Below are 21,286 nucleotides of genomic sequence, written 5' to 3'. Positions count from 1 at the left end.
TCTGTATCTAAAAAAGTCTATAAAGTGAGTGCAAATTCTTATGAATGCAACTCTAATTTTCTACGAAGTCTTCACTATGAACAAGAATTCAGGTTTGTGGGTACATGCAAAAAAGTGTATATATGTGTTACACCCACTCACTCATCTTGGTTATATTATCATCATAAGTTGTGTTGTTAAGTGGGCTTTTTGATAAATTAATAAAAATATGACATATGTTTTGAAACAGACAAATGCTTCCTGGAGTCCAGATTACTTTACACCTTTTTTTTTTTACAAAGACAGTCAGTAAATGTAGGGGATAGGACAGTGTCCCTAAAAGCCTAACATTAGGTTAATGAGGCCCTTACAGTGACACAAATAGCACGTCAATTTCAGACCAAGCCTGTCGAGAGACAGACAAAAACATACCAACCAATGTCGATGTCAAGGGTCACAAATAAAGGCAGTTTGACCCTTTTACATTACAAAGTCTGTGCAGTTAGCCTGACTTTCTTGAAATATTACTTTATAGTAAAAGTTTCCTGTACATGCAGTGGAATGGTGAATACATTTCACAAGAACTAGCAAAAGACAAATGCTTTCATGTTAAAGGTGAAACAAGTTTAATGTAACTGTCCACAGTTTAATGTTTAATCATAGATAGACAAAAACATACCAACCAATGTCGATGTCAAGGGACACAAATAAAGGCAGTTTGACCCTTTTACATTACAAAGAAATCAGAGGAAGTCTGTGCAGTTAGCCTGAGTTTCTGGAAACGTTACTTTATATTCAAAGTTTATTGTATATACAGTGGAAACGTGAATACATTTCACCAGAACTAGCAATAGACAAACGCTTCATGTTAAAGGTGAAACAAGTTTAATGTAACTGTCTGTTCACAGTTAAATGTTGAATCATGAAGTTGCAGTCAAAAAGAGCCGGACAAACTTTCAGATGATGTATTTCTATCATGTGAAGAACAGATGAATAGCTCTGTCAGCCAACAGACATCATATATATTTGCCATCAAACATATCTGGAAAAAGTTTTGGATTAACCCACACATAGTGATTACCACCAGTCTAAGTAAAAAAACAAACAAGATGTTTACAAGAGTCTGAAACCATCACGCATTTATATAGGTTAGAAAACTTTCTCCCAGATGTTGAGAAGTAGAATTAAAAGGTACAATATATTAATTGCTGTAAATTAAAAGCCTTCATAGCTGTGTTAAGATATTGATAGAAATTTTTTAGGATACTGTAGCAATGAGCTGTTACTGTGAGGAAAGGATGACGGTGTGCCAAGTCTTATTTGTGAACTGTTAAGGAGGGTTAACCCACACACATTTTTATCCAAGTATTATCTATCAGTACTTCAGTTAAAAAAGAAAAAGATGGAGGTTAGTGTGAAGAATCTGAAACATCAAGAATCAAACATCAAGACAAGGATGAGACTCCCCACACCAGCCCTTAGGGGGAGAGATGAAGTTACAATATACTAAATGCTATAGATATTAATAAATCATCTGGAAAATAGCTATATTAATATGTCGATAGAAACATTTTTAGGATACTGTAGCAATGAACTGTTACTGTGAGGAAAGGTTGAGGGTGTGCCAAGTCTCATTTGTGACAACAGAGTAAATACTTGATCTTTTAAATCCATTGAATTCAGTGCTTACGGAAATGCCGTAAGCACCTACGTTGTCAATAAGAAGCCAGTCTCCAACATGTAGCTCAGGAACCAAGTAGTTGTCAACGATTTTGTCAATGCAATCGCAGGTCGGACCCCAGATGACTGACCTGTATCTCTTCTCACTGCTCTCCACAGCCTGCTCACATCAAAGAAATAAAAAGGGAATCATGTGATAATTTAGCTTTTTAGTGTTGTTTTAAGAACTTGCAAGGAATGATAGATGGGTTTTAAGAGTCACCAACACAAAAGTACTATCACAACTGACTTTTTTCAAGAGGTAAAAGTGTAATCCTAAATGAAATAATTAAATCAATTTTGGCACAACTGGCATGTATTTAGTTATCATTAAAGGCAATATTATTAAACAAGATAACAAATGTGGTTACTCTTTAAATAGAGAAATTATTTAGTCTTACTCTGTGAAGGTAGGGTGAAACTTGCCCATCTATTAGAAGAAAATTTAGGGAGCCATACACACCGTCACTCAGGTAGTACATCATCAGTCTCTCAGGAACTTCTTTTTTTGGGAGAAACCAATAAATATTTTAAACATTGTTTTCCACGTATACATTCCAAGCATGTTTTTGTCATTTGCCACAGGTTAGTGCAATGAATGTAAGTTATGCACATAGCTATAGGTCTTTGAGATCGAATAAAGACCGTCACTATGGTCTACACCTTGAACGATGCCATCTTTCTGCCTATCCCCAAGACCTATGGCAACATAGTCATGTGCCTGGTGACAGGACTTTGCCCTCTGTGTACATAAGCACCAATGTGACCAAGCCACCTCCTCTTGCATGGAATACCTCAGCCTGTTCAGAGCAACAAAATATGGTGATGATCATCATTTGGTCTCATAGATCCACAATTATAACTCCTGATCTATTTCAACCTTGTTCAGACCATCAACACGGTCTGCACCTTAGATGAGTCACACCATCAGTGTCGCAAGGGACAAAGGGCCTACTATCTTAAACACCGCCAGCCACAGAGAGTACTCCTGAGCTCATGGGGGCTTGTGGTGCTACAGTGACCCTGTAGAATTGTGCAAACATGCATGATGTAGCCCAAAAGGAAGCTGCACAGAAACCTCTCAATGCAGCCCATGAGGTAACACTACTGATGGAGTGTGTTGCCAGATCATCTGGAATTTGGAGACTAAAGCCAGCATAGGCCTGAGAAATGGTGTCAACTACCCAGTGTGCCAGACATTGCTTAGACACAGGATCATCGTGCCTGCTAACCCATAGTATTCTGAACCTGCTGGGTATTTAACATCTTGAACAGCAGAACCTTCAAAAACACATTCATCCAGCCTAAGTCCAAGATTGGAAGCAGACTGTCACCTTTATTTGGGATGAGAAAATATCCAGAGTAAAACCCACTGAGCTGTTGAAGTCTAAGCGCTTGATTGGGGCTCTTTTTTAATGCGGCGGCAATAACTGTATGTTTCTGAACAGTGGGAATAGTTTTGTGACTGATAAAGGCTTTAATGCAAGCCAATTCAACAAGACCAAATTAAACTGCACAAATATACTGTATTCTAATGCAAAGAAAAAAGAAGACTCGTATAGTCAATTATAATGATGTGCAGCGTGTTTGGTTTGGCTCAAAGGCCAACTAAAAACATACCTCCCTCTGTTCTCATATCCTCCATGATGACCCTTTTAGCAATGACGTTGGCTGCAAGTGTGAAGGTTGATTCCACATAGTACCGACCTGGTTCTGCAATAACCTGCACTCCACTTTCAAATGGGAAATATTCATCAAGTGCTCCATTGATGACTTCTGAAAACTAGAAAGGTAAAACACCAAATATTTCAGGTATTTCATCAGATGTCCTGGACACGAGGACCAAGATCATGTCCAGCTGCATCAACAGGATCTTTCTGTACCTCTTGAAGAGTCACTGGAAAGTCTTTCCCTGAGAAACCTCCACCAATGTCCAACAGACTGAACTGGAAGCCCAACAGTTTCTGAAGGAAATGTCATCATCTTACAACAGCTTTCAGTGAAACTCCAATGGACTCATTCCAATTTCATAAAGAATAACACATCTTAAAAGTGATGTTAAATAAATATAAACCAATTCAAGCAATTTTTTTCCTTGAACACAATACATGGCATTAGCTTTACTCTTTAATTATCCTCATTAGTTTTGAGAAAAACCCTTCTTGTTGAAAGGACTTGAATTGTTACCTTTGACTAAAGTACTCCTACTCTGTTCGAGAACACAGAGAAAAGGAAGTAACACAGAAGATGCCAGTAGTAATGAAGAGCAATTTTTATCTATAAGATGACCTAGTGTAGTTGCAAGAGTTTAATTCATTTCGATTATGTCCTCTTACATAGATTAACATTAAATACAAATATACCTTATACTACCTCCAGACCAAATTACCCACTTTCACTTGTATTTCATACATAATAGAACTCATTATGTGAGAAATTATGACTTAAAACTTGACATCACTTACCGCTGTGTCAAAAACGCTTCGGGCATCAGCGATGGCTTGTCTGAAAGCCAAACTTTGACTGCATTTCGAGCCAATATGAAAACTCACGCCAACAACTTCTACGCCCAGCTCTGCAGCACATTCCAGCAGCCTACCAGTTGTGCTGAGTCCTGCTCCAAACTTTGAGCTAAGTCTGTGGAAGGATGACGAGTCATCCACTGCAATCCGGAGTACTAGTCTGGAATGATATATTCAAAACCCCTTTACTGTGTGTATTCAATTTATCAATTGCGACATATTACACCTTTTGCTTAGACTTGGCCATAAAAAAACATGTAGCTTAGTATCATGAAAGAATAACCATTCTTGCAGTAAATAAAGGCGAATAGATCATCTGAATACATGTAAATAAAAAGGGTTGTCATACAATGTTTTTGGACAATTTATTTCACTTACTTGGCCTTGGGGTGACAACGGGAAACTTTTCGTAATTCTTCTTCATCGTCAAAAGTCATTAAATTAACTCCCTGAGCGCAGGCATATTTAATGTGTGACTGCGGTTTTGTTGTATGTGCATAGATGATGTTTTCAGGTTTTACTCCAAGGGACAGAACCTGACTGATCTCACCCTGTTAAGAAAACATATTTCAGGTAAGCAAACTGAAAAGAAATGTTGACAAATGGAGAGAGCATTTATATGCGTAAAATATTTTCGGGAACCTTGCTTGCACAGTCAAAGCCAGTTCCCAGAGCGTTCAGCGTCCTCAGGACTGTTTCTGTGCTGTTGCACTTGACAGCATAGAAAGGCTTGACTCGAGGCAAGTAGGAGAGCCACTTCAGGTGCATCTGGATCAGAGTGTCTAAATTCAGCACCTGGAAAGGTTCTTCACTGTCCTAAATTGGTAAAGCAAAGCCCACATTTGAAAACTGCATTTTAATATTAAACTTAAATCTAGAGATTCACTCACCATTGAGTCAAGCTCTTTAATTTTCTTGTCTATGAATCGTGTGGCAGTACTTTCATTGTCTAAAATGTAAACACCACACTTATCAGGCCAAACGTCATTCATGGTTGGTCTCTTTGACATTAATTGTGCTGCAAAAGAAGAAAAACACAAACACAAATAAGTAGATTAAGTCACAGTTTACATTAAAAAAAATTGTGTTCACAGCTGTGCTCTAAGATAGAAAAAGGAAGGTATTCCATTCTTTTTACACCTTGAAAAAGATTAATCAAGGGGCAGTAACTGGTAACTGGTAATTCAGAATTCAAAAATGTGCCCAGTACATTCAAATTTCCTTTATTCATTGTCGTGAAAATGGAAAATGACAAACGGGAGAGATTAACATTTATTCAGACATTGCACCTGCAGGGGGGTACTGGCCTCTGTTCCATACTCACCCAACTGATGCTGCATTTCTGCAATGGGACAGTTTTCCTCCTGCAACACCAAGTTAATGACTAAAAAAGAAAGAAAGAAAGAAAATTAAATATATTTTTGGATGGAAATGCTCACTCAACTGTTTATATTTTTACAAACTATAGGACTGTTAAAAGCAACAACGGATTACCAAGCAAGCACAACCAGATGGAGTTGACTTTGGTTGTAATTTTAAGCCTAATTTTATTGGCCTATAATTGCTTCTCCCTTAATACATGCAGAAATACATTTAAAAGAATAGCAAGAAGCAATGTGCCAGGAACTTCCATATGACTGACAGGAACCAAGATTTCCCAGAAGAACAGTACCGCTTGAACTTTCTCCACAGGAAGAAGTCATGTCATCCTAGGTCCTAGTCAATCTGACACTAAAATATTACCTGCAGTATATTGTTTCTGAGTTATTTTTGGCTGAAACTGATATGTAAACATTTCTGAATTCTGAAGTGTGTCTATAAGTTGGTAACAGAGGGAAAACAAAATATTGTGGCTGTTTTGTCCATCCTTGCATTGCTATATTGCCATCATTCTAAAATTACACTCTTAAATATGAGCAAAAACAATGTTATGATTTGCCATCTCCCTTCCCCAAAAAAGCAACACTTACAGTGTAGAACGTCGTGGCTCCAGGAGTCTTATTTTGCCTTGTCAGGCCACGAAGGCATGAACCAGAATGAAGATAAGAGCAGGTGAGAGAGTCAAGACAGACAATCAGCAGAGTGGGTGGAGGCTGGAGGAGGGACCAGCAAAGGGAACAAAAGTGTGCAAAAGTCCACACATGGCAAAACTCTTAATCGGGGACAGAAGGTTGTCAGATTTACCAGGCCAGAGACGTGGTGGAAAAGTCCAAGGCAGGCAGGGTCAAAACTGATAAGTCCGATCAAACAAAGTGCTGGAGAGTCAGGCATGGAGCAATAACAATCTGGCAAGGCATGAATGTCCAGAAATTGCTTAATTAGGCCTAAAAGGGAGAAACAGGTAAAAATGATGAAAGCTGATCAGATGGGGGTGGTGGAGGGGCGTGGCAGAGTGAGTGGAATTCTCCACCTCAGCACGAGAGCAGAAGAGCAGGCAGTGACAGATCCATGAGACAGAGTTTTCAAGCACATCACAAACAAATTGAATTAAAATCAATAAATATATGCCAATATATACAGCTGTAAGACAGCAGGGCTCAACAGCATATGATTATTATATTACATTTTATTTTGTTGAAAGTGATTAAAGTCACTCAAGGGTGTGATAAAACTTTATATCATGATCAAAAAGCAATAGATGCTGATATTGTTAAGAAAAAAACAGAATGCTTAGAAAGAAGCCCACCATTCTAATACCCATAAAATGGAAAAAGTTGCCACTGTGCAAACTTGACATAATCGCTGCAAGGATAAGAAGAAAAGTGTGTTCTATCCGAATAAGGAAAAAATGATTGGAAACATGACAGAAAACATGATGGGAAGATATCCGAAAAACATTGCCAATTCTCCATCTGATGTGTATCCAGCGACAATGTCAACTAGAAACACTTCATTTTTAATTGTACCATTTCTCTGCTGTGGAGGCACCAGGCAGAAACTGGCCATAGAGGACTGTAGTGCTTTCTCACCTCCAAACATTTGCTAAGCTCAGCAGTGGCCAGCCAGCAGGTCATGTCTTTTATCCACATGATTATTTTACAAACTATAAAAACATTAAATACACATTTTTGAGAAGTGGCACTTAGTTGACACTTGACCACAATGCTCTTGCAAGAGAAGGAATGTGAGCATTCATCCATTATCTACCACTTCTTCCTAAATGTGAACATGTTGAACATTTTCACAAGTCATCTCATCCAGAAGGGGGCGCTACAGATCAGCGACAACTAGTGTTGCTGTTTGTTTTTGCCTCTGTGTGTGGAGAGTCCACTGGTGAATCACTCTCTCTCTATCTGTGGAGGCTACCTGTGATCCATGTTCAGCAAACATCATTAACACTAGAAGTCCCAGAGAGCGGCCATTTGGCCTTTTTACCTAGAAAACCCACAAGACGGCCAATTGGCCCCAAGTCCCCCCTGTGGACACTCATTTTGTTATGGAAATGTGGCTGTTAGTGGCACACGGCCGGAGCCACTTGAACCTGTGTGGGGGAGGGGACATACCTTACAGCTCAGGAGGTTCTTTTGAGAGCAAGCTTTAGTTGTGAGATGGATAAATACCTCAGTGAACATAGCCATAGAGACTTAAACTGGACTATGAGCTGTATGCAGTGGAAAGGATCAACAGGAAGGAAGGGATCAACACACTGACATTTATTGTTAAAAAAACAAAACATATTTACAAAGAATGAAAAAGCAACTTTTTCCCAGTTTTGGTGTGGAGGGTTGTTGCAGAAGTAATTGTTATTTTTGTGCTAAAAATAGTAAAAAAGAAAAAGAAACCCAAGCATATTTACAAAGAATGAAAAGCCATGCATTATGAGTGAAATACATTTGAGCAGTCACTCACAATCCTGGCACTGCCATTGCTCCTTTCGGCATTTCCCACATGTAAATCGGTAGCAGTCAACACAGCGCACAGTTGCATGATTGTCCCTACATTTAATTTTAGCCTGACACTTGGCTCTTTTTCCTAGTTGTGATGTGGAGGGTTGTTGCCGAAATAATTGTTCCTTTTGGGCCTTTTTCTGACCCAAGTGGGTTTGAGCCAACTCTCTTGCAAGCTCCAGCAGGAAATCCACCCGTCTCTCCTGCCTCCCGGTGCATAACTGATAGAGCACGTGTGCATTCAGTTCTGCCATGTCTATCATGTTATAGAACACTGCTACTGGCCAGCGCCGTGTTCCTGCGCGGACAGTGTACTCTCGCACCACCTGGTCCATGACATCGACGCCGCACTTTGTTGTGTTGTAGAGTGTGATGGTGTTTGGCTTCTTTTTGGTGGTATCCTGTGTCTGAATCATGCTGTGCATGCTGCTGAGAAGAGCTGCTGAAGCGATAGTCCATGTGCACTGAGGTATTTATCCATCAAACAATTGTCTGGTTGCAGTCGATGAGTCGTTATGGTCACATGGGACATTCACAGGTCCACAATTTAGAATAGAATGTGTTTTTGTCTGTGTAGATTCTCAATCATCCAGGTCATTGTATCATTGTAGTTTTCTCTGTCAACTGGACTGGGTTTCTTCTCTTGAAGACATTTCGCCTTCTATCCAGAAGGCTTCTTCAGTTCTGAGTGAATGTGTTTTTATTCCTCATTCTCTGTAAGGTGTGACCCCCTCACCCCACACACTGCACTAACAGCCTCATTCCCATAACAAATGAGTGATTAGTGTATTCGGGAAAAGTGGTCAGGCCAAATGGCCTCTGTGTGGGTCTTCTACGTAGACAGAAAAATGCTGGGACTTCTAGTGTTAAATCCAGGAAGTTTCTCATAGAATGTAACAAACTGGCATCATGTTCAAGGTTTTCTGCCACCATCAATGAGCTTACTATGTGTGGTGTCTTCAGTGAGATCTTGAAGCCTCTGCTGCCTTTAAGGAAGGCTGGTTGGTCCAACAAACATTCTAGAACATTCTAGTTGATACTGGCTTCAAACTTATTCAAGTGTGTATGTTTTTGATGGACACTCAATGTGGAGCTGAAAGGAGAGCTGAACATTCTGCTAAAGAAATCTGCCAACCTGCAGATTATTGGAACCAGGTGAGTTGCACGATGGCTCAGTATCTTAACAACAACACACCCAAGTAAAATTATACACATTCTACATGTAAATGTGAAAGTAATCTGTACAAATGCTGCAGTGAAAGTTTCCAGGTAGCAGATGGTCATTTATTGTGGTTTTGTGTATCAGTTCTCTATTTTGTAATTCTGCAAATCTACTGTGGATGTTTTGTTTGACCTTTTCATTCGATGTAAACATCACTGAAGAGGAAGAGGGAATGAATCGAGTTCCTAGAAAACAACAATTGATATAGACATAGACAGACTTTATTTGCCATTAAGATTTGCATCAAAATGAAAGTACGATACAATGGCTCAGTGCACAACAGGAATAATGACAATAGTATTTTTTTAAGTAAAAATATACATATAAAGACAATTAGGCACAGAGGTCCTAATAAGAGCAGTCCTGTGTTTAGGTGTGTGTGGTGAGGAGTGGGGGAATGTTAGGAATGTTAGGCTGTGTTGAGGAATCTTATGGCATATGTGAACAAATCGTTTTTGAACCTGGCTGTTCTGCTCTGTAGGCTGCTTAACCTCCTCCTGGAGGCCAGCAGTGAGAACTGTCCATGGTGGGAGTGGAAGGAGTCTCTGGTGAAGTTTCTGGCCCTTGTCAGACAGCATTTTTTAGCAGTGTCCTGGATGGGAGGAAGTGAAGTCCCGATGATTTTCTCCGCTGTCCTCACCACCCTCTGCAGGGACTTCCAGTTAGAGGTGCTACAGGCCCCTCGAGCCTTTAGGCCATATTCCTTGAACTGATCAACAATTATTCATTGGTTGTCTTCTTACCAATTGTGGTCTCATGAAGTGCTGTACTTCCAGTTAAGTGTCATTTATTTTTGTCTGTGACAATGAGGTAATGAGAGGTCCAAAGAATGAGGAAGTGAACTCAGTTCAGCAGTTTCAGAGTGTCTTGAACAAGATCAGTGTTCTTCATCTCTCAATATTTATTCTCTGCATTTTTCTCGAGACACTTTACTGACTCTTTCTTCTGCATTATATATTGCTTTCTATGATCTAATATGTATGTTTTAACCTATATTATCACTTTCTTGTAACTGTCCCTATGACATGTGCTGCTGACCTCTTGGCCAGGTCACCCTTGTGAAAGAGATCCTGATCTCATTGGGTTTTATCTTCAGACTTCAGATTGTGGCTTCACAGAAATCCTTCACCATTTATTATGTTCCCTTTATACATGTGTCATAAACTTCAAAGATGCACAGGTATGAGCGTGTATGGGCTTATGTGCATGCGTCTGTACATATTTATTTCTTTGCTCTTTGGATTTTCTGAAGACATGCAATAAAATGTGTTTGTTTTTTCTTCATGGCTTTTTTATTGGGTATCTGTTCACTGAGTCAGTTTTACCACATGTCTCAGGAGGGGTTATTAAAGTACTTTAAGTGGAAAAAAACTACTGCTCCCCTTATCATGGCGGTGATATATAAAGAACTTTATTACTTTATTGAACTTTCTATACAAATAATGTCTGTTCACTTGGATATTGGCCCAAAGGAGATCTTCAGGGGTTCTTCAGACATACGGACTGACGTACAGGGGAGCTAACTTACACCTACCATAAATATGGAGATGAGACATGGCTAAAATTGGAGAAGTAAGCTATGTAGGTGACAAGTCAATTATTCAGATGACATAATGCTGCGTTTCTTTCTATCATCAAAGTAACTCATGTCCCTGCTCACCAATTCTGTGCGCTGCACAACACTGTAAATCGCTAACTATCGCGACTGCCTTTATGTGTGACTTAAAATCTCTGTGTTCCCTAAGACAGAAGTTGTTTTGCATTTCAGCACCAGATTAAACCAGCCAAAAGTAGAGGACAAGGAAGAAACTAACTTACACTGTCATCTCCCAGTAACCGATTTACAGAAGTTGAGTAGCAGGTTTGGTGGCTGCATCTGCTTTCACTTAAGATATAAATTATAAACCATTAGTGATTAGTTATTATTAAAGGTTGTGCATTAAAGATTTGAAATTACTGAGAGAAGTGGACATGAGTGGTTGCTCTTACCCTGAAAACAGTTTGGTACCTCACATTTGGAGCGATTCTCATTCGCTGGCTTGTAGAAGTAATTTACAAATGTAGAAGTCCTTTAGTGTAGAAATTCAGTGGAAACTTTCTGGGAGCCTACCAGGTTAAAAAAATGATCCCTCGACCCGTTTCCCTCCTGCCCTCAGTAGTTTTCCACTTACCTGCCACTCACACTCCTTGCCAGATTGTTCTTCAGCTTCAATGCAATACTTTCCAGCATTATTTTCCTGCCTGATTTCCTGTTACCGACCCTGCCAGTCTTTGTTCTGCCCTCCACCTGTTCCCCCGGAAAACCTACCTGCTTCTTGTCTCCGACCACGGCCTGCCGCTTGCCCCTCATCGGTTCCTCTGCCTTGCCGTCCGGTTCTGGACCCCTCCCCTTGACCGTTCCACCAAGAGTAAGCCCATTCCCTTCCCCAAATCCTAAACCCAGAGACTCCTTTGGGGCCCACTGGTCTGAAGAAAGGGCTGTTTCCTGAAGTCCTCGATCAAATCCGAGTTTGCTACTGTGTTTGCTGTATTCTAATAAAGACTTTACCAATTGATCCTGAGCTCAAGTGTACTGCTATTGGGTCCATATCCAACACGTCACACTGCTGAGACAATTCAAGCCTTTGAGGTCATGCTAATGTGGCAGGGTGGAGAGAGGTGTATCGGTTGACGACAACGCCACCTGGGGAATTTCACCCCAGGAATTAACCGGAGAACAGGCACACGCAGATAAAGTTCTATTCCAGAGGCAGAGACAGGATTGAGGGTTATGCGCTACAATTTTATTAAATCCAATACTCAACAAAATATAACTCGGCTGTATAAAAGTTAAACAAAAGGGGTGGACAGGGCTGGGGCCCCACCGGCAGGTAAAACTCAATTAGGGGAGATAAACAAACTAAAAACACCCGTGCTACTGCAAACAAAACTACACACGATGGGTGATGAAAACGCCCTCCACCAGGGGTTGGGTCCCCGCCGTGGCCCGCAGCACCTGTCCACAAGAAAAGAGAACAATTAAATTTCCAGCGGTAACAATTAGAAGCGACGAGCACACCCGCACGGACACCTCACACAGACAGGCAAATAAATTGTGACCAAAAAGAACACAACATCAAACAAGAAACGAACAAACAAAACCTAAAAGGAGTAAATATCAGTTGATACAATTTACACACACTGTTAAGAGTCTAAAATGAAGGCAATAGCTCCGCCTCGGCGGCCCCCACTACGTCTCAGCGCCGTTCCTCCGAGCGAAGGGGAGCGGGAGAGAGAGCGCGCGAGAGAACAGGAGGGAGTCCCGAAAGCCGGACTGAGCCAAAGCAGCAGTGGGTCCAGTACGCGAGGTAGTCCGTGCCCACTGTGTTTGGTGGCGCCACCACTCCGTGAAGGGTTCCCGCTGGGGCAACGCGACCCACTGACGTCAGCCGGCAGCCAACTGCAACAAGAACAGCCCCATTAACATTTATCAACCGAGTGGGGGAAGTCAGTGACGCGCATTGCTGCGCCTTACCTGCCCAGTGCAAACTAGCGCGCGTGCCCTTACGGCAAAGCGTTCGAGGCGGGAGGAAGCACCAACCTTCTTGGCGCTGCCAGACAGCATGCTCGCTCTGTGAAACAGATTCTGTTGGTCGAACCGCCCAGATAATCCGCAACCCCGCCGTACCGTCGAAGGGGGAAAACAACTAAACTACTTTTCTCCCCACCCACCAATTAAGGCACTACCTCCATATGGCACCTGTTCGGAGGGCAGGCCACGCCCTGCCACACTAAGTTAAGAAAAGAACAAAATGAAGAATTCATGTGAGGGAGATCAGTTATTGGGCCTCAATAGCATCTACTCTGAATTGCTGTTCATGTTGTTCTGCAGGTTTCTGAGTGTTTTTTCTGTACCCCACTTTGAATGCAAAAGTTTGAATAAAACTCACAACAGTAACTTAGACTTTGACCCTCTGAACATCTTTATTTGATTAGATATGGGATCTCAAGCTGACCACTGATCCTCCAGGACATTTTTGAGATGTCCAAATCCTGATCAAATCTCCTGAAAGTGGTTACAAATCCTATGCACTTTTTTTTATCACCTTGGAGAATTTCTGAGAACTTTGAAAGTGACTCCTGTTTCGATTAAAGTTATGGCGGAGGTGAGATTGATGATTTTGGTTCCCATTAGATGGACTAAAACTTCCTAAAATCTGACCGTAAACGCATCCTCTATTGCAACAAGTAAGTCGCCTTACTTGACAACCATTCTCACTTCTCAGGTTGATGTTTGTAAGTGTCCAGTTCCCGCTTCCTCTTGTGCGTCTGTTTCTCAGGGCAACACAAAGCTGAATGTTGCGGATAAAGCAGCTGCTTGCCCTCCTTCCCCCTCTCTTAGCTCTCCCTACACATACCATTCCTAACCCTTCCATTCCTCTTTCCCCTCCTGCCCTCTTTTTAATCTCTCCTCTGTCTTCTCCCTCTGATGGAAAACTTTGGGTTGTCTCATAATGTCTGGTATGACCCTCATACCAATCCTTGTCTGCCATGTGCATTTTCCCTTATTTTGCTAAGATGACCCATGGGTTGAACCATCCGCCAAAAGAAGGATGGTGTTTGGTACTACAAAATTGGTTCACAAAACCATTTTCAGTATTTACCAAAACAAATGTAAACCTTCTGCAAATACACCTCCACACAGACCTTTTCAACATGTCATGATGAATTTCATTTAGCTAACTCCCAGTGAAGGGAAGAGGTCCTGCCTGGCAATTGCTGACATATTTTCTAAATGGCTTGGAGCTTTTCCCTACCAACCGTGCCTCCTCTCATCTTTTTAACTGCTTTATCTTCTTTCGGAGTCATGGGGAGAATACATGATGGGCGAAGGTAGGAGTCTATGTGAGAATTTGTGGGTTCGGTGCCTTGCTCAAGAGTACCTTGGCAGTGCTCTGAAAGTGTTCGGGCACGTTCCCCTACTAGCAGAACACTGTCTATGTTTTGTCTGCACTGGGGCTTGAACTGGGAACCCTCTGCTTCTCAGCCCAGCTGCCAACAGACTGAGCTACCACCGCCATCACAAAATACGCCACCTCTTCAAAAGGGGCAAATGATTTTCCAACAGAACTCATTCCCAGATGGAGAATTCCATAAAAGCAATATCTTTGGATATTGGCAGGCACTTTAGAAATGAGACAGCTGTGAGAAAGAGCAGAGAAAGACTTGCAGTCAGGAGGGGGAGTTGAGAAAATGCAAAACTTAAATCAAAACTTCTCAAATGTTGTAACATCCCTAGTCTCACCTGGACCACAGCCACTGTAAGCAGGTCTCACACACACACACACACACACACACACACACACACACACACACTCACTCACTCACTCACTCACACACACATATTAAGCAGAAGACAACGATATCGAATGGAGGACACCGCAGGTACCTCCTATCAGCCTTCTGTAGACACAGACTATATGGTTTTTCATTACTACTGCTGTTTTAAATCAATAAAATGTGATGCACCTGCACACTGAATTATCAGTTTATTTCTCTCACTCTTCCACAATAACCTCATAAATTCCCTTTTACTGAGGACTCTGACACCGATGATGAATGCTGTTGTCATGTCAGGATTTTATCTTTTCTTACACAATTATTGTAAGCAGAAAACCTGACATGCACAATTTGATTTCATGATGTGTTCCAAGTACTTCATCATCATTTAGTGTAGCAGTTTAGCATAGAAGATATTGAGGCCCAAGACCCTTGATGGCTTGAACTTTCCCAGCAGGTTTTTTACTATAAAGCTCTGGTATGCTGCCAGAAAGTTTCCACAGAACAACAAGAATCACTGATACCCTTTTAATAATTACATAATATGGGGAGCTGAATCGTATCAGCGCCAGTGAGTTTTACAGTGAGTCAAGCACCTGCATGCTCATTTGTGTTAAACCATAATGTCTTCATCATTTCTACATCACATAATCAGCATGGAGGTCCACACATTGCTCTATTGGCTTCAGGTGGGGGTTAGAGGCCATCTTCTTCTCTCAATTACAAGAAGGTCTTAGGACGTCAAGGTCCTGTAGAAGATCTGAAGATTACAGCAATTTCACTTATCTCCCATTAAGGCCACTTTGAAATGCATAAACTTCTAACCCTTCTAATTGTGCTGGATTTTATTGAGCCAGTTAGCGATGGCCCAGTCTGGTGTGAGAGATGAGAATAACTGTTCCCTATAGACAGAGCAGAAGAGGAACCGTATCACCCTAAACTCAGAGGTTAAGATGTTTTTCAAGAAAGAAGATATTTCCTGCTTTACTGTGCTGTTTTATGCATTGTGAGGCGTTATGACACCTCTGTAAGTATAAATAAAGTTCCTTTTTGTCTAATCAGAATGATGTTACAAGCGATCCATAGCACCAATACTTCCTGTTAAAACATCACCGAAAGCAGTAAACTTTGATATGGCTGTTAACCATTAATGTGTAGCAAATCCAAGGCAGATATTGTGGACGTATCAGATAAGCTGTTACTGTTTTCTTGGGAATTACTGTTGCGATGTTAACACACCCAGTAAACAGGTTCTGGTATTTTTCTTGAGAAAACCATACCCTCTTCATTCTGTACTATAAAAGGAAACTCCACACGTTTGCTGATCACAAGCATTTACTGCACTCTCCACGCCAACGACCAGACCTGAGCATTAGCGGTGCGTCATTTTAATAAATGTTTTAATGAACGTCCTTATTTCCTACAGATTAAGAGATCATTGCTAAACGTAATTAACGAAGGTTTAATTTTTGGAAATATTTATGTGAAATATTACCTAATGCAAAACCTTTTTGGAACAACGAGTAAATCAAAATAGCTACATATGATTTGTGATGATAAAAATGAAATCTGAGGTCAAGTCTTGTTGGCACTCACTTGTCTTCTCTTTGACTTTCTTTTGTACTTTAGGAGCCCAAACCAAGAACAAGATGAAGAAAACTGCTGCCAGTGCTTGTGAGGTAAGTGGTCAGATACCTGGACTTGTTTTGCTGATTTAATATGAGTTTTATAGACTAAGAGGTACTAAAATACTATGAGTCTGTTTAATCTCTGACACATTTCAGTTCACTAAATTCTTCTTTTACAGAACCACATCAAAATGAAATCCACTGCTGTATTTATTTTATTTCAACAGAAGAAGAATATAAAGCACAACATTAAAGCACATATACATTGATTTTTTGATTGAGCTGCCAGAACATGGCTGTTGCTTTGTGTTGATTCAAATTCTGAGATTTTCCTTCATTTTTTCCAGAATGTCAATCATCATTCTGACTCCCTATGTCCTGGGGAACAGAATTGTGTTTCTGAAAGGAAAAAAAGAATTCAGAAGTCATTTTCAAGGCTGGGTTTAGACTGTACTGAGGTAAGAATGCATGACAGATATTTAACATTTATAAGCCCCAGAAGCAATGATTCGCCAGCAGATAAAGTACATCAAGTGAAATGAGTGAAAACATGACAAATATTACTCTGAAACACACTCATGTGTTTCAAACATTAATATACTTAATAGTACTAAGTTCGTTTAGCAAAGAAGTTCTAAATTTAAATTTTTGTTGGTTTGACACTTTTCATCCTCGTTTCTCCTTCGATGGGTTTGTCAACATCGACCGGCCGTCGCTCATATGGGTTTCCCAACCAGGACTCTGTCCCTCACATCGCTCTGTTGGGCTCGGGTGGAGGAGAGAGGGCACTCGTGGCAATGTTGGGCTCCATCCAGCAACTGGTGAAAGAGGGTCTGTTCGACACACTGCTCTACATTGGAGGAATCTCTGGGTCGACATGGTAACAGTACTCATGCTTATGAGTGGTTGATAAGAGATGCAAGTCAAAGCACAGAAACCGGAGGGTTAGAAGAACTATCTGTCAAAGAAAATAGTTGAGACATTGTCTGATGGACTGGTTCATTAAAAAGAACAAACTAGAATGATTTTCATAGAATTGTGATACTCTAGATGTCAATTCTGTAATAAATCTATCCCAAAAAGTTCTCTTCTCAACACTATTTCTATTTTAACTCTATGTCTTTTATTGCACTCTAAAAGGGCCATGGCCTCCCTCTACAGCAGAGAAGATCTTCGGACTGGTGTGGACCAAATAATTGCTACAATGCAGGGTCCTGGAGTCCCACTGGACGAGATTGTGGCCTGGCTGGATGACAGGACAGAGGAAACGACATTTTCTCTTACTGACATCTGGGCTGTATTAATCTCCACTCAAATAATGAAACAGGTGCCACCACAACATGCAAAAACATACAGTTTCCCCTGTGTTTGTGTGTGTGTGTGTGTGTGTGTGTGCGTAAATTTAGTTTTTTAAATGAAACACCATCAAACAGAGTATAATGCAGTTCCTCACAATGTAATGTTTTGCATCTCTCCAGCTGGAACTTCGACATCTTTCAGGGGATGCCAACAGAAGTGCCACCAACCCGTATCCCATTTACTCCACTGTAGAGAGGGAATGTACATCAGACAAGCCTGAAAACGGTACCATCACATGCACTTCCCTGGTATCTGTGGCACACAGAGGAGGGTGTACTACCTCTGATGTGTCAGGGTAGGGCCAGATTTTACTGGTAGATGGATTAAATATACGCTCACATTATTAAATAGGTGAAGTCACATTTATTACATGCTCAAGACCATAATCTGTCAATTGCTGACCCAGTCCTTTCGGTCAAGTGATTCACTGAGTCTCTAACTTTCAGGGCACTGGTTTGAAATAAGTCCCCATGAGTCTGGTTTGACTGACATGGACTGGTTCATTAAAACGGCTCATCTGGGGAGCAGGTTCTGTGCTGGAAAGCTGGTTGAGGAGAAGCCAGAGATGGACGTGCTCAAACTTCAAGGTGACTGTTTGCAAATTGTTGAAGTAAAAGGAATCATTGTCACGCCCAGATTAAAAACTCTTGTTTGTCAGATTGAAATGTCCATTTAAATGTCTGTTTTACTTTAACATGAGGAAAAACCCTAAAAATCAGAGTGAGCACTGGACAAATGCTGGACTGGGATTTGTTTAGACAGCGAACAGTGAAATAAAGTTTCAGATGAAACTCTTGTAAAATTAAAGTAGGCAGTGACTGCTTGGTCCACTGACATTTTTTGATATATAGCACAAGACATCAACCTTTTTAAGAAAACCTGCAAAGTCAGCAAGAAGAACACAGTGAAACGCTGCAGGAGTTCAACACGGGCACTTATTTATTCGCCTGAATCACGCTTTTCATCATTCATGTGGCTCACGGCAGGTATTTGTGGCAGCGCATTGGCGGACGGGCAGACAATCATCCATCACTTGCTCCGTCTCAGAGGTAGTTTGATGTTTTCATATTAAATGCTGCAAGGATACAGCTCCTGTTGAGGTTACATTCTGCTTTTGTGTGTGTGCACGTTTTGCAGGGGCTGAATTTGGAGACATTCCTACTCAAGCCCACCTTATTTATGTGGCCATTGATCACATTTTAAACCTGATCAAACGCACCACTACGGATCCTGAGCTTCTGGCTATCCTGGAGAAACTTCAGGAAAAGCTAAAAGGTGATGAAGATGCACCCAGTAAAGTGAAGCTGGACGCGTTTATATAGTCACATCAACCCCTTAGATTCCCTTTAGCTGGGATACCTTTAAATTGATGCTCTTCTTTTTTGCAGAAATCATAGAATCTGGTCACATTAATCTGCTGAAAACAAGTTCTTTGGAGGAGGGAAAAACTGTCTGCCAGGAAAACAACACACTGCTGATCGAAGAGCTGGAGCTTTGTTGTGAAAATTTGCAGTCTGTAAATCACAGCAAATGTTACCTTTGTAAGATTTACATCCTAACTGCTCAAACAGAGATCAAACCTGCCAAAGTAATTTATCCTTTTTCTGCACCTGCTTCCCTTTTAGTGTGGAAGCTTTTGAAGTTACTCCCACCTCTACTTAAAAAATGGGAATGGGGAAATACCAACAACTTCCTCTACTGTTCACATGGTGAGACGGAGCTTTTTTTTTTAATATGTTGTTTTTTTAAATTTTTTAAATACCAACTTAATTGACAAAAACAAAGCAAAAAACTAACAAATTCCAATGTTACCAAAATCCAAAACACACTTTAAGTAGAGATGGCAGAAATTCACCTTGATCATGATTGTGACAGTAGCAGCAGCCTCAAAGTCTATACGAGCCACAGCTTTTAAGGTTTTTATACGGACATACATTAACGGTTTCGTTTCTGACAAGAGCCACTTAATTAAACCTTCAACAGTAACATATGAGTTTCATGGTTAGGTGATTTTTAATATTTAATGTGAGTTTTTATGTGTTTGCTTTGCACAGCTGGAAAGATTTCATAAAGTAAATCAGAAAAAAGGGATTAATTGATTGAAGTGAAATTGGTGCAATTCCATTTTTAATAAGCCTACACCTGACATGTGAGCTGGGCTTCATCTAAAACCTTAAAATCCTAAAAGCATCTATATGGAAATGTTTCACTCATGAAAATGTTGTACAGGAATTTACCAGAAAGCCAAAGATAAAGAAAATAAAGTACAAACACATGTTTGTTTTCTCTTTTTGACAGATGCCAACATTCCATCTCCCCTCTGTTCCAAAGAGATCTTCTACCTGATCGATGCTGGGCTGTGGATGAACGTACCCTACCCTCCATTTCTTGGAGCGAAAAGAGACATTGACCTCATCATAGCACCAGACTTCAGTGCTGGAGAAGTATTTGAGGTGCAGTTAAATGCATTCAAACAGCAGTTGTCTGATCAAAAACATCTCCGTTAGCTCAGTCATTTGTACAGCAGCTCTCTTTTTCCTGATACCGATCAGTCCTTCCAATAATCCGGAAACACAATCAGGTTTTCCCTGTGCTCCCCGAGGTGAAATCGAACTTCATTCATCTCCTACAAACATCATGTTCACCTCACGGTTGTTGTTTTTTTTTGTTTCTGCTTTCCAGACCCTGACTCTTGCAAAGAAATATGCACTGGACAAAGGGAAGCCTTTTCCAAAGATAGATGACCAAATCAAGAAGGAGAAAGACTGGCCCAAAGATTGTTACGTGTTTGAGGGGAAGGAGAAGGAGCCAACCATCGTTTACATGCCGCTCTTCAACAGAGCCAACTGCAGAGGTTTGTTTCCCTTCCCTCCATGACAGTCCTGTTTTGCTGCCGTGGGCCTGATTCCCTGAACAGTTTTCCCTTTGAATTTGTCCTTTATTGTCCTATATTTCTGATTGCCGTGTGTCCAGGCTTCAAAACAATGAGATTTTAATCTCCATATTCAGAAAACTAAGCAGTTTTTGACTGTTTCCTATAGATGCAAAAGAATTGCAGGCAAAGATGAAGAAGTTCTGCACCTTGCAATTTCCCTACAACAACGACATGATGAACGAGTTGTTGGACATCGCGAGGGACAACATCAAGAGGAACAAGACGATCCTGGTGCAAGAGATGGAAAAGGCCATTCAGCGCAGAAGCCGCCGCAGCTCCACACATATCAGAGTAGAAATGTCACTCGTGGCAAACGTGTTTCTAAAAGTGATGGATGCAACTGTGATTTAATCCTCACACATTTCTTTATCTTTTCTTTTTGGTGCTCAAAATCATGTCTGTTTGGAATTAATCACAATTTCCTCTTTAATTATCATTATACTCAAGAATAGATGCTGATGCTGTCAGGTGGAGTTTAAAGATCAATAAAATCTATTAAATCTGTTCCAGAATCACCTCTTCTTTGTTATTGAGGCATATGTGGATATATGACCATAAAACATGAACTCCCCTTCCCATAGTGTTCCACTTCCTATGCTTGTGTGCCCGTCGTTCAGTGGTGGACTGGGTCAGCTGGCTCTGTGGTACCGCAGCTCCACGCACAACAAACGGCACTCACTTTGCTTTCTGAACAGCCTTTCCTCGCCGCCTGCATC

At 40.9% G+C, this 21,286-nt stretch overlaps 2 protein-coding genes across 2 annotated transcripts; one reads left to right on the top strand and one right to left on the bottom strand.

The window, feature by feature from the left end:
* Positions 1-581: 581 nt before the first annotated feature.
* Positions 582-11,209, bottom strand: LOC105419602 (ornithine decarboxylase-like). The gene is made up of 10 exons (XM_029835967.1): positions 11,148-11,209; positions 5,545-5,584; positions 5,111-5,238; positions 4,863-5,036; positions 4,599-4,771; positions 4,164-4,380; positions 3,582-3,662; positions 3,319-3,481; positions 2,100-2,200; positions 582-1,819 (listed from the first exon to the last, which is right to left on the bottom strand). The coding sequence occupies exons 2-10, from the start codon at positions 5,558-5,560 to the stop codon at positions 1,577-1,579; spliced, it is 1,296 nt and encodes a 431-aa protein (XP_029691827.1). The 5' UTR covers positions 5,561-5,584; positions 11,148-11,209; the 3' UTR covers positions 582-1,576.
* Positions 11,210-15,923: 4,714 nt separating this feature from the next.
* LOC115249799 (cytosolic phospholipase A2 zeta-like) lies at positions 15,924-21,031 on the top strand. The gene is made up of 14 exons (XM_029835963.1): positions 15,924-16,026; positions 16,278-16,327; positions 16,624-16,734; positions 17,014-17,156; positions 17,417-17,603; positions 17,755-17,860; positions 18,082-18,222; positions 18,622-18,684; positions 18,773-18,910; positions 19,024-19,176; positions 19,261-19,344; positions 19,934-20,088; positions 20,318-20,489; positions 20,677-21,031. The coding sequence occupies exons 2-14, from the start codon at positions 16,298-16,300 to the stop codon at positions 20,919-20,921; spliced, it is 1,728 nt and encodes a 575-aa protein (XP_029691823.1). The 5' UTR covers positions 15,924-16,026; positions 16,278-16,297; the 3' UTR covers positions 20,922-21,031.
* Positions 21,032-21,286: the final 255 nt, after the last annotated feature.

The sequence above is a fragment of the Takifugu rubripes genome, chromosome 5 (assembly GCF_901000725.2).
Source record: "Takifugu rubripes chromosome 5, fTakRub1.2, whole genome shotgun sequence".
NCBI classification, from domain to species: domain Eukaryota; kingdom Metazoa; phylum Chordata; class Actinopteri; order Tetraodontiformes; family Tetraodontidae; genus Takifugu; species Takifugu rubripes.
Note: the sequence above shows the minus strand (reverse complement) of the source record. Positions and strands in the feature narration are given on the sequence as shown.

Excerpts from the sequence above, each read along its gene's own strand:
- LOC115249799 (XM_029835963.1), top strand. The coding sequence starts at position 16,298 with ATGAAGAAAACTGCTGCCAGTGCTTGTGAG. Across the intron at positions 20,089-20,317 it reads GTGCTGGAGAAGTATTTGAG|ACCCTGACTCTTGCAAAGAA; the intron begins GTGCAGTTAAAT and ends TCTGCTTTCCAG. Across the intron at positions 20,490-20,676 it reads CAACAGAGCCAACTGCAGAG|ATGCAAAAGAATTGCAGGCA; the intron begins GTTTGTTTCCCT and ends TGTTTCCTATAG.
- LOC105419602 (XM_029835967.1), bottom strand. Across the intron at positions 4,381-4,598 it reads CGTTGTCACCCCAAGGCCAA|ACTAGTACTCCGGATTGCAG; the intron begins GTAAGTGAAATA and ends ATATCATTCCAG. Across the intron at positions 3,663-4,163 it reads GAAGCGTTTTTGACACAGCG|AAACTGTTGGGCTTCCAGTT; the intron begins GTAAGTGATGTC and ends CATTTCCTTCAG.